This window comes from Sus scrofa, chromosome 9 (genome assembly GCF_000003025.6).
Source record: "Sus scrofa isolate TJ Tabasco breed Duroc chromosome 9, Sscrofa11.1, whole genome shotgun sequence".
Classification (NCBI taxonomy): domain Eukaryota; kingdom Metazoa; phylum Chordata; class Mammalia; order Artiodactyla; family Suidae; genus Sus; species Sus scrofa.
Window position 1 is genome coordinate 17,828,741 of NC_010451.4, and position 12,151 is coordinate 17,840,891.

General features: G+C 42.0%; 1 protein-coding gene across 20 annotated transcripts in view; it reads right to left on the bottom strand.

The window, feature by feature from the left end:
- The window catches only part of DLG2 (discs large MAGUK scaffold protein 2), a 1,971,427-nt gene that overhangs the window by 252,750 nt on the left and 1,706,526 nt on the right, over window positions 1-12,151 (bottom strand). The window contains exon 1 of one of the 20 annotated variants that reach the window (XM_021102318.1): window positions 1,850-3,316. The exons of the other annotated variants lie outside the window; for them this stretch is intronic. Within the exon in view, the coding sequence (XP_020957977.1) occupies window positions 1,850-1,886 (37 nt within the window). The 5' untranslated portion in view covers window positions 1,887-3,316. Of the gene's footprint in view, window positions 1-1,849; window positions 3,317-12,151 lie in introns of those variants that run through there. 20 annotated transcript variants of the gene reach the window in all.

The window sequence follows — 12,151 nt, forward strand, 5'->3', positions numbered from 1 at the left end:
TGCCAGGTGTCAGAAAACAGAGTTCTTGCCTTCTTGGTGGTTTTACATCAAGCAAATTGTAAAAATTTTGATTAATTTTTCTGTTTAATGGAGGTGCTAGCTTAGCTCAGCGCACCCGTAAAGGGTATAGAGAGGAAATGCGGGAAATTCTTTGGGGGGGGGGGCATGGAGAAATTAAAATAGCAAAGCAAAGGTTGCTGGGAAGGTGCTCCCATTCTGAGGAGAATCCAAATCCCCCAGCCCAGTGAGCCTACTTCCTGCCCCAGAGGCACACTGAGGAGTGACTCTGGGCTGGTTTTTAAACGGTAATATCAGATGCATACTAAGTGAGGTAATATCAGATGCATACGATGTGACACCAGAATGCTGAGATACGGGTTAAGATTCCTTCTCAAAAAATAATCCAGAAACCGGAAATGCTACGAAGTGCCGCTCTTGGGTAACTTGTGTGAATAAAGTTTCCAAAAACCAGTGCAAAGTGTTTAGATGCAGATCTCCATGTCCCCAAAGCTACGGACATGCAAAGTAACATCTGGGGCCGCGAAAATATATTCTTCAGGAAATCAAGTCCGTATATGAAATGACACATCTGGTTTTAGGCACTGGCTATGATTTTTAAGCTCCAAATATATATCAGGTTGAGCTGTTTTTTCCGTCATAAAATAAGTTTGAATTTTCAATTCGTGGCCTCTATCAAGGAAGATGTAGGGCTATGTGCCAGGCACGTGGATGCTCCTAGGAACACAGCTGGTGTGAGGTGGACGGCTCCTGAGGGTTCATTTTGTCCAACCTTTGCATTTAAATTTTTAAAATGAGGTGCATTTAAGGAGGCCACGTGTCTAGCTCCAAAGTCAAATTTCTGCCTCATAATAACAACAGCCAACATTTCCTGAGTACTGTGTGCTAGGTGCAGTGCTAAGGGCCTTATATATGAAGCATTGCCTCTCGATTCTCACAGATCCAGGAAATAGTTATTGTCAGTGTTTTACAGATGGGGAGCAGACTTATGTTATTCAGCTAACTTAACCACAAAGGAGCTGGAATCTGCAATCAGGCAGAATGGTCTGAGCTGCCATTCTTAACTACTAAGATTATTAATAAATCACCTTTTCTGGATACTTAACCATATGTCCCCAAATAATGTAACCACAATCCCTGTACCTCAGAGGACCTTAGTGTCCAGCTTTCCATACACAATTACTCTTTTTAAACAGCTCTACTGAGTAAGTAATAATTCCCCTCTTACAGATGAGAAAACTGAAGACACAAAGTTCGGTGGTTTCCAAAGTTGCATCGCTTATAACTGGTGAAAGCATAGTTCAATCCCTAAGTCAAGTTCTTTCAGACCCATAAACTTGGCCTCCCTGCATTAGAACTACGCTTTCCTTCAGCGTGCTCTGGCTATTTGAACAGAACTTGCAAACATCAAATATCTGATCTGAAATCAATGTGGATACAGGCATTTCTGGAACCCATTTAAATCAGCAGCAAAAACTTCACATTCCTAAATCTCTCTCTGTGATATACAGCATCTCCCATGAGGCAGACTTATTAGGCAGAGGCCAGTGGTGAATTAAACATGTGGCGTGTGGTTTAGGGGCGGCACTAAGGTGGAGGAAGAGAAAGATGCAGTGATTGCTATTGCCCCAGAACACAGACAGAGACAAGAAAACAGAGCAGCCTTAAGAAGCTGCCTGCAAGCAGTGGGTGCTAAGAAGAGGCAGGCAGTGCTGTTCTAGGAAGGAAAGGGGAGACGACTTTGCCATCCTCTTCCTATTTTCTGGCCACAATTGATTCCCCACTGCACTGTCAGGAGAAACGGGTCTGAGAAAAGCAGCAGGATTCTCACCACAGCTCCTCAGCCAGTTTCCAGAGGTTTTCAGCATAGCAGGCAGCTGCTTCCCCAATTCAGTCTGCTCCCTTCTTCCTGGCTGAGTCTATCGTATCAACTCCGCCTGCCAGCACACACTCCTGACGCTCTTGAGTTGGGGCCAAAGCCTCTGAGGATTGAAGCAGGTGGGGCTGCCTTCTCAGGCTAGTGGCAGAGCTAGTTTGAGATGCTTTGCAACACAAAAGGGCCAATTTAAGAGAGAGGATTATTACTCTCCATTCCACCCTTTTAAAAGCAGTAACAAATCACTTTCCAGATGTTGACTCTTTCACTCACCTCTCTCTCTCTCTTTCCAGCCAAAACCGCCTTAGCACTGGAAAAACAGTGGATATGGATGCCTGCCTGAGGAGTCTGACGAAGGGGAGCCCAGAAGCCTTCTCACCCCAAATCCCATCCCACCCTCCAGCTTAGCTGCTGGTGTTTGAAATTCCAACACTTAAGTGTTAGGCCAGTATCCTCTTTTAAAATGCAGAAGAGACTAAACAAAGTTACTCACACTGTAGAGTTAATTCTTCAGCTGGCTGGCTGGAATCTGCCAGCTCCCCCCAGGCCAGGAAATGCCTGCTTACCTCAGTCTTTAGGCAGGAAGATTTTTCAAAAAGAGATGGCTTAGAGATGCAGAACTTCTCATTTCACCTTTTTGTGTGGCTACAAAAGGATGAGAAATTAGGTCCTGCCAATCTGAGAAATCAGGCCCTCTTTCCATTTCTTTTAAGCTTGGAAATCCCCTAATGCCCAAATCAAGACCTTGTAGTTGGAATTTATCTTGATAGTCTGAGGATGAGTAGCTAAAATTTGGAAATTAGGATGATTTTTATCCTTACCTAAAAGTATTTACCAAATATGATTTAAGGACTCAATTTTCACATAGGCTGCAGTTTTCTTTCTGTGTTGATTTGTACGGTATATGCATGAGAAGCTAAGGTGGAAGTACCGACTATTCACATATCGATTGATTGATCAGTTGCTAAGTGGAGCCTAGACATTTAAATGTCCTCTCTCAACTATTGATCATCATGGCAATTCAGTCAGTGTGGCGCTGTTTCCCTGCCTTATCTGTTGTTCCTCACATCAGATGCCGTGGTCACCATGGTAACCACCTACTCTTTCTCCCTGTTAGTTATCAAAGTTAAAGTGCACAGACTAGAAAATCCTCTCATGTAAAAAAAAAAAAAAAACCAACCCTCAAATAGGAATCAATCAAACTGACCTAAAATGGGGAGTTATTTCAGTGTAAATGTCTTTCAAAAATCAGCTGAAAACATGTTCATCAGAAAGAAATTATCACCAGGAAAACAAAACTAAGGGATTGAATTGGCTCAATTGCTTGGAGATTGATTGACTGATTGATTGATTTTTTTTGTCTTTTTGCCTTTTCTAGGGCCCCTCCCACGTGGCATATGGAGATTCCCAGGCTAGGGGTCTAATCGGAGCTGTAGCCGCCAGCCTACACCAGAGCCGCAGCAAAATGGGATTCGAGCCGAGTCTGCGACCTACACCACAGCTCATGGCAACACCAGATCCTTAACCCACTGAGCAAGGCCAGGGATCAAACCTGCAACCTCATGGTTCCTCGTCGGATTCGTTAACCACTGCACCACGACGGGAACTCCGAGAATTTTTTAAATGTTCAAAGTGGTTTTCAGGGATAAAATGGGATTATCACCAACACTTCTAACTGGTCTTGGCAGAATGGCTGCCTTGGTGGCCTTGAAAGCTGTGGGAATCTCAGAGGTTTCAGGTTGTAAAATGAAACGAAGTCTGGTTAAACCACACCTATGGGTGCCTAAGTGTATGAGTCTCTCTCCCTCCCCCCACAAAAACATTAGAGAGAACATTTTAAAAGTTTTTTTCCCTTAAAAGTAGTACTTTGCATTTTTTTTTTTTTTTAACACTTAGTATTGACTGTAAATCATAGTTCTAGATGGCAAGGGAACTTGCTGCAATCAGAAGAGTCCCTATGACAGGGATGGAGTAGGCACAGATAGTTTTAAAAGTCCCAATAAAGGACCATAGATAAAGGGGGAAACTTAGGGGACACTGGAAGAGCACTATAAGTTAATAACTGCTCAGGAAATCCATCAGCACAAGGCAGGCTTGCAGGAGTAGCGAGGCTTGAGATTTGCCTCAGGTCGTTGGGTGGGGGATGGGATGAGGCCTGCATTCAGATTCGGACCCAGGGCGGGAATTTTAGGACCGCCCTTCGGCTGATTTGAATACACACCTTATCAGATACCGAGGAGGACGCACTACTCCCAGAAAGGAAGAGGCGGTCTTTTCTGACCCCCTCACTCCCCTTGGAAGATAAAACTGTAGGCCCCACCCACCCACCCAACCCCATCCTCGCCCAGAGCTTCCGTGCCTGCCTGCTTGCACCTTTCACAAGTGTCCTATCTTAATAAGTCTATTTCTTGTCTATCATTTTGTCTCTTGCTGAATTCATTCTGTGAGGAGACATGAAGAACCTGAACCTCAGTGAGTCCAGACACAGGGTGAGTGATTCTAGTTTATTTATTTATTTATTTATTTTGGTCTTTTTTTTTTTGCTATTTCTTGGGCCGCTCCCTCGGCATATGGAGGTTCCCAGTCTAGGGGTCGAGTCGGAGCTGTAGCCACCGGCCTATGCCAGAGCCACAGCAACTCGGGATCCGAGCCGAGTCTGCAACCTACACCACAGCTCACAGCAACACCAGATCGTTAACCCACTGATCAAGGGCAGGGACTGAACCCGCAACCTCATGTTTCCTAGTCGGATTCGTTAACCACTGCGCCACGACAGGAACTCCTGATTCTAGTTTAAAACTGTGGGTTTAACTCCCAGTCTAGGCTTAGGCTGGGTTTGAGTCCTAGCATGTCAGCTCAAGTCCCAATCTGGGTTTAGGCTGGGTTTGAGTCCTGGCACATGGGTTCAAGTCCCAGTTCGTGTTCCAGCTAGGTTCAGGTTCTGTCTGTTTCACCTGAGGCTGGGGCTAGGAGTGGAGGCTGGGAGACAATCAATGGAACCCCCAGAAGGATGGGGGCTGTACAATCACAGAGTGTGTCTCCACTAAGCACCGTTATTTGACCTCCATTTCCAAGGCAGTTGCCCACCAGCGGGGGTTGATAGCTAGAGCAAGTCGGTTGCTGCAGATCCTGTGAGGGGCCACATCTGCTTTGAAAGGAAACAGTGCATTGAGGCGTTTTCATCAAGAATACTCTCTTTCTCTCTCCCTAAACATCCTGAAGTCTTTGCTCCTTTTGGCTCCCTGAAACAGACAGTAAGATCCCTTCAGATGAAAACTCTCTTCCTGTTCACAAATGTTTAACTTGTTGAAGACAGGTGTTCTGCCTCTCCCCTGTCACCAACATGGATGGGAGATAATTGAAAAATGTCTCTCCAACCATGGCAAAATGACTCTGTTATTTCTGTTATTCTGGTTTGCAGGGACCAAGACTCTCCATTTCCACTTCTCACTGAAGTTGAGATTCCACTTTCAAACTGAACAGGTTTTTTGTTTTTTGTGGGTTTTTTTTTTTTTTTTTTTATAGCCTCTGCATGGACAATCTCACGCAATATGATCAACAGATTTACTTATTCCTTGGTTGAGACTGCCTGGTGACAAATTTTGAGTGTAATGCTGATTGGGAAGCCACACAAGACTCTCTGAACAGACTTCAAGGACCCAGGGACCATCCTAAGTAGAGGCCACTGTGATTGCCATTCAAAGCCACTACCAGCTGGCTCCTCCCCACCTTCCATTCCCTACCTCTCAAGGCTCATATGTTTTGCAGGGATGAGGTTTATAGGGAAACTAGTACAACAGGATGCCTTTGTACTATGAGTGATGCAAACATTGACATCTGGAAGGCTCGGAATGCTCATTGTCATTCACTGCCCTTTGCCCATCTGCTGACTGCCTAGCCCTCCCCCAAAGCTCCCAAGATTTCTTTGGGGCCTTTCCAAGGCTTCTAGCTTCCTCTTCTATTCAAAGGTCTTTCCAATTCTAATATCTTCTATGCAAAATAGAAAAAAGGGTGAGGGGCAGAGAATGCAAAACCATCAGATTTGGGATTTGATTTAAAACTTATGACTAAGGAGTCTGGAGACTTGACTCGAGTCTCATCTCAGCAAAATTTGACTGGATGATTTTACTCAAATCACGTTTAGTTTTCTCATCTGTCAAAAAGCATATTTAATGAGTTCCAACAAGAGGAAGTGTTCTGGAAAGTTAAATATTTAGTACAAGTGTCAGAACTATTATATAGTAGAATTCATACTATTAGTTTTGGGAAGGTTTCAGACAAACTCATGGATTTTAGAGGGTGTAAAGCCTCTAAATCATGGTATCACAGTCCTCCTGGTGATCCAAGAAACTGCAACCTCAAACTTTGATTCCACATCTACTCAGTTGATCCCATCAACTCTGCTCCCAAACTCTCTCTCTAGTCTGTGTGTGTGTCCCTCTTTGCTGCCGCTGTCATGGGCATGAAGGAGGGTCTGGCCAAACTGGCTCCCTCCCTCTAATCTCACTTTCCTTCAATGCAAGAGCTACCCCTCAGTTAGAAAGCTCTTTCTGAAACGGTCACCTGATGTTGTCTCTCCTCTGTTAAAATATTTTGCTGACTCCTCATCCGCTGCAGCACGAAACGCATGTTCTTAGTGAAGTATGTTACTCTTTCTACAAACTTGCTCTCCTGACTGCCTCTCCCCTTGCTGTCTTCCTTCTGGAGAACTGGTGACTTTGCACAGGCAGCTCCCTTTCTTCCTGTTTGTCCACTGTCTCCATTTGTTCAAAAACACCTTCAAACACTGTGGCCACTGGGAGTCCTTCTGAACTTCACTGACTGTGTTAACGACCACCCTGCTTTGCCCACAGCACCTTCTACCTACCTCTTATTCTAATATTTCTCACATCACCCAATAATGTTTTGGATCCTCGCTTGGCTGAAGGTACCACTGCTATGACCCAACATAGCATTTCTGATGGCCTAGTTTTACTGAATCATGAAAGAGACTCTGCACAACTCCCCGGACACATCTGAAAGTTCTGGGGCAAGGAGCCATCCCTACCTTTCTTTCGGTAATGGCCTATGTCATAATGGCAACACCCTTGGCTTAAGCCTGACTCACAGACTCCTCCTCCATGAAACAAATTCAGTTTCTGGGAACCTATCTGGTTTCTCCACTTTAAAACTGAACTGAACGGAGACTTCAGAGCTTGTATAACAGAGATGGCAAAATAGTACTGCAGTGACTTTGCCCGGGAGTAAATTAAGGTTGGGAGAATACTGTTGCCCTGGTTTTGGTTCTTTCCTTCTACAATGCCAGGATGTTCGTTGTAACTTTAGGTAGGTAGCTTCCAGGTTACTGTACTGTGAAGATCTCTGAATAAATTATTTTAGACAATGCTAGGTTAGAAATCATTCCACCCAGGAGAGGGATGTATAAGCATACCTTTCTGTTCATCAACTGCTTAGCAGGCAAAGTTAGAAGGCTTGAATTCCCCTGATGTTTTGCTCTAGTCTTGTTCACTCACTGCTCTAAAGGATACTAGTAAAAGTCATTCTGTAAATGATTCTAAATACAAAGTTTAATGCTGAGTAACTTCTATTCAAATCCAAAGTCAAAAAGGAAAGGGGACCTTATCAGGCCCAGGTTTCATGTGGCACTTAAGTGACAATGAATCTACAACAAAGGAAGGTAGAGTTTCCCAAAAACATGGCAAACAATAACAACCTCTGTGTGTGACAGCCCAAGCTTTTCTGAAAAAGAAACACCCCAATCCTCGCCGGGTTAATCATGCTTACTCATACAGAATTACTCTTCCTTCCAGCTTCCCTGAAGCTGCACCCAGACAACCCAAGGCCTGGTGACAGTTTACACTTAGAAGGACTTGCAAAAATTGACTATGTAGCACATCACTTTGCATTAAGTCCTCCAAACCAGCCCAACCAGTCTTCGCCATTCTCTGTGAGTTGAAAAACACAGGATCATCCTTCTCAAAGCTACTGATAAGAAACTCAGCAACAGTCAATTCGGTGGAGTTCTAGGCCTTTAGACTCCACTCTTGGCAAAGTGCCTTAATAACTGGGTGTTTTACATTGAAGGTGAGTTGCCCATTTCTATGCATATTCACTTAATGCTAAATGAACATATGACCATTTAATGATATCTTCATTTAAGAAGAGGAAACTTGACACTCTAAATAACATTAATGTCAGATCAGAAACCATGCAACTTGTATCTGAGAGTTAAATTGCTTTTCAGAACCAAAAATAAAACAAAACAAAGTTGTTTTTTTTTTTTTTAAAAAACTGCAGAAACAAAATAAATTCATTATGGAAAAAAATAGGAGTTTTATTTAAAGAAAAACTATTAGAACAAAATATATATTACTACCCAGGGTCAATCATTGAGAGTATTTTGGTTATCTCCTTCTATGAATTTTTTAAAAATAAAGTTGAGATCACACTGCACAAAAATATTTGCATTCTGCTGTTTCATATTCTGTAATTGCACACATTTGCCTGTGTCTTAACAGCTCCTTGTCCAGAGCATTTTAATGGTTTCTTTAAGACTTTGCTAAGTAGACATACTATAAATTATTTAACATTTCCCCAAAGTTGAAAATTTGTGACATGGTATTTCACATTTTAAGATTGCATATTTAAGCTATGAGGTACATAAATTCCCAAATAATTAAGATGACTAAACACATCAGCAAGGGTCAGAACCACCTAAATAATAGTCATTGCATGTAGACTAGTGGTTATGAGTTTATTCTCCAGAATTAGTATACTCAGTGGCTTCACATTCTGGTTCTGTCTCATCCAAGTGCCCTTCTGAGTTATGCAATCTCCATAACATGAAGTTTTCTTTCTTTTTTTTTTTTTTGTCTTTTGTTGTTGTTGTTGTTGCTATTTCTTGGGCCGCTCCTGCGGCATGTGGAGGTTCCCAGGCTAGGGGTCAAATCGGAGCTGTAGCCACTGGCCTACGCCAGAGCCACAGCAACGCGGGATCTGAGCCGCGTCTGCAACCTACACCACAGCTCACGGCAACGCCGGATCGTTAACCCACTGAGCAAGGGCAGGGACCGAACCCGCAACCTCATGGTTCCTAGTCGGATTCGTTAACCACTGCGCCACGACGGGAACTCCACATGAAGTTTTCTCATCTGCTAAATGAGAATAAAAATTACACCACCTAACAGGTTACCACTAAACTAACGTCATTAAAGCACTTAGCACAGTGCGTGCCATACCATAGTCAATAAATATTAGCTTGTTGAAAAATATTGAACATTATTATTCGTAACTATCGTTATTACTAGCAACTGACTATTAATCAGTTGATTTTGCTGGGCTGTGGCACTGTTATCAGAAGAGACAAAATGACACTGATTAATTTAGACCTAACCAATTCTTTTAAAGCAAATTCATTTCAGGAGAAAGTCCTTTTGTATTTTGGAATGTGATTTTAGAAGGCAGATACAGAAAGCTCTTTCCTGAAAAAGAACCCAGTTAAGGCGAAGTCCTTGTTTAATCGAAACATTCTATCTCGAAATTGGAAAGAGCTAAAGGATAATTTGGAGCGACATCTCTCCCTTCACTCCAACCAGATACCAGGTGACCTTCCACTCTTCTTGAAGTCTCACACAACGGGGAACTTCTTACCTACCCCGGTAGCTCTTACACTTAGAAAATCCACTTTGTATAGAACCAGAATACGTCTCTCTGTAGCTTCAATATACAATAAACTCAGATCACCTCCAGCAAGATTTAGCATTTAATTTTCAATACAGTGAAGTGATAGGGACCACAACTTCCAGGGGATTTATTTCGGAGTTTAAAAGAGATTGGTTAGACCGCAGAGGCAGTAAACCTCGTTACTCAGACTGAGCGACAAATTGAGTAGATGTGTGTATTCATTATCATGTGTGCTTTCCTGCAAATTGAATAATCTAAAATAAAAGGAAAGTTTAATGATTTTCTCGAGAAAAAAAAATTCTAAAGCTAGAATTCTAAAAATGCTAAAAATGCTTTTTTAAAGTTCAGATGGAAGCACTTGTATAGCTTCATGTTTCATCTGGGGAGTGGAATCGGGGAGGGGCAACCTTTGGACAAATTGTGACTGGGTTTGTAGCTTTGCAGCTCCCCCTCTTCATAACTTCTTAGGGGCATCTGCTTCATAACTGAACCAATTTCTGCACAGAAGTGAATGCTTAAAAGCATTTAAAAATTGACATCAAATGGCAACCTTGGTAAACAAGAAGCTATGTGAATCACAAAAGCCACTCAAAAGAGCTTAACAGAATTCATTTGTCTCTTAATATTGAGGATCGTATCTCTGCTGATGTGTGTTAGCCATCAGGCATGCTTAACTGCCACATCATTGGGAAAGCAGTTTCTCTGCATAAAGATTACCTGACTATATTTGCTATTATTTTTCTACTTGCAGTCTTTAGCACAGAAGCTGGCAAGAAGCTGGTACTCAATAAATACTCAGGCTGACTGAGTGACTATCCATCCCTAGAGTCATAGACAAATGCCTAGTTCCTCCAACATCTGGGTACTCTGGTAGCTGCCCAGATATTGGAAGACTGCCATTTATATTCTCAGCTCCTTCTTGCCCTTCCATTCCATCACTTTTTTCCTCTAGGCTAACTATCCCCAGTTCCCACCATCTATTCTTTTTTTTTTTTTTTAATAGTTATTTCCACCATCTATTCTTATAGTCTGCAGTTTCAAACGCAACCATCCAAGGAACTTCCAAATGTGCTTTTGTTTTTAAAGAGGGGAAATCTTCTCTCTTTCTAAGACAGAAGAAGAAGAGGCCCCTATGCACCTCTCTGTGAAGGTGATGGTGAACTAACATCTGGACAGCATTCTTTAAGTGTAGTGTTTTTCAAATTGCAAGTCACAGGGCATAAAATGGTTGTGAAATCAACTTACTATATCATGATCGAAATTTCTCTTTAAAAAACAGAATAGAAAATATCAGAGGGTATTGAACATAGTAAGAGTGTCATTTCATAAATTTTTAACTTCAATTTTCTTATCATGGGTGCCTGTGTACTCTTATGTATATATATTAATATATTTACACATATTAGTGATACATACACACACATGCAGGGCATCCCAGTGCATGGAATTTGGCCGAGGTATTAGCCCTTGCTCACCTGCTTGTCCTGGCACCTTTGTGTAGGGCTCAAACTGCACTGACATAAGGGGCGACTTTGTGTATGGGTGCCCCAAGTTTTAGAATAAATATATTACCGGAGCTTCAAGAAACAGTTGGACACCAATCAATACTGGCCAACTGGTGAGCGTCAGGAATGGAAGGTGAGGGTGTCACAATCAAGCCGCACAAGTCCTCTCTTTGGCTCTTTTGCAATTTCATATGTATTCATTTTCACATTCAACCAAGAGCTGCTGACCAGTAACTGCTGAGTGAATTATTAAGGATTATTAATTTGGTACTCAAGTGAGTGCATTATGAGAGTTTATTAAGCACTTTAATTTGGCATTCCTCCAGGAAGACTAGCTGCCATATGTTGTTTGCTTATGTCCACAGCTTCTAGTGCATAGGCAGAGAGGTAGAAATCCTGAAATTTGAGGCCAAGTTGCTTTTTCAAAATACCACAGCATCCTCAATATTTTCTTGAATTGGTCATCATTGCCACTTAGTACTATTCTTGCTTTTAATTATAAATTTAGTTTAGTTTTACCATAATCCCTTCTATTTGCTATGAGTAATTTTGTTAGCCCTTAATAATAATTTGTACTAAATACATTTTGGCTTAACAATTTCTAATAATTAGGCTGCAAGGTATATGTGTACTTAATGATAAATTGTCTCTAAATAGGGATAAATATATCTTTATTGCTAAAGCATGAAACAATCTTCCCTACACCCACGACTTGTTTTTATAGACACATTCTTCATTACCAGTAGTTAGTTTGCCACTGGAAATGGACAGTGATTGGGGTAAACGAGACCTAAGTTGTTCTGGGACTAAGTGGACTGAAGTCTAAAAAATGTGAGATTCACCCATTTTGCAGATAAAAAGTCTGAGGTCCAGGGAGATGAAGTGATTAATTAACATGAGTCAAGGTACTTGGACAACAACTCAGTCCTCTAGATTTTCTCTTTCTCTGCCCTGAAATCACTCAGACTCTGGGTATACCCCAGAACAAATAGCCTGACCTGGAGCAGAAGCATCACGAGTATGTTTTTGGTAACTCACTGTTCTTACTATGAGGTTGAACAATATAAAA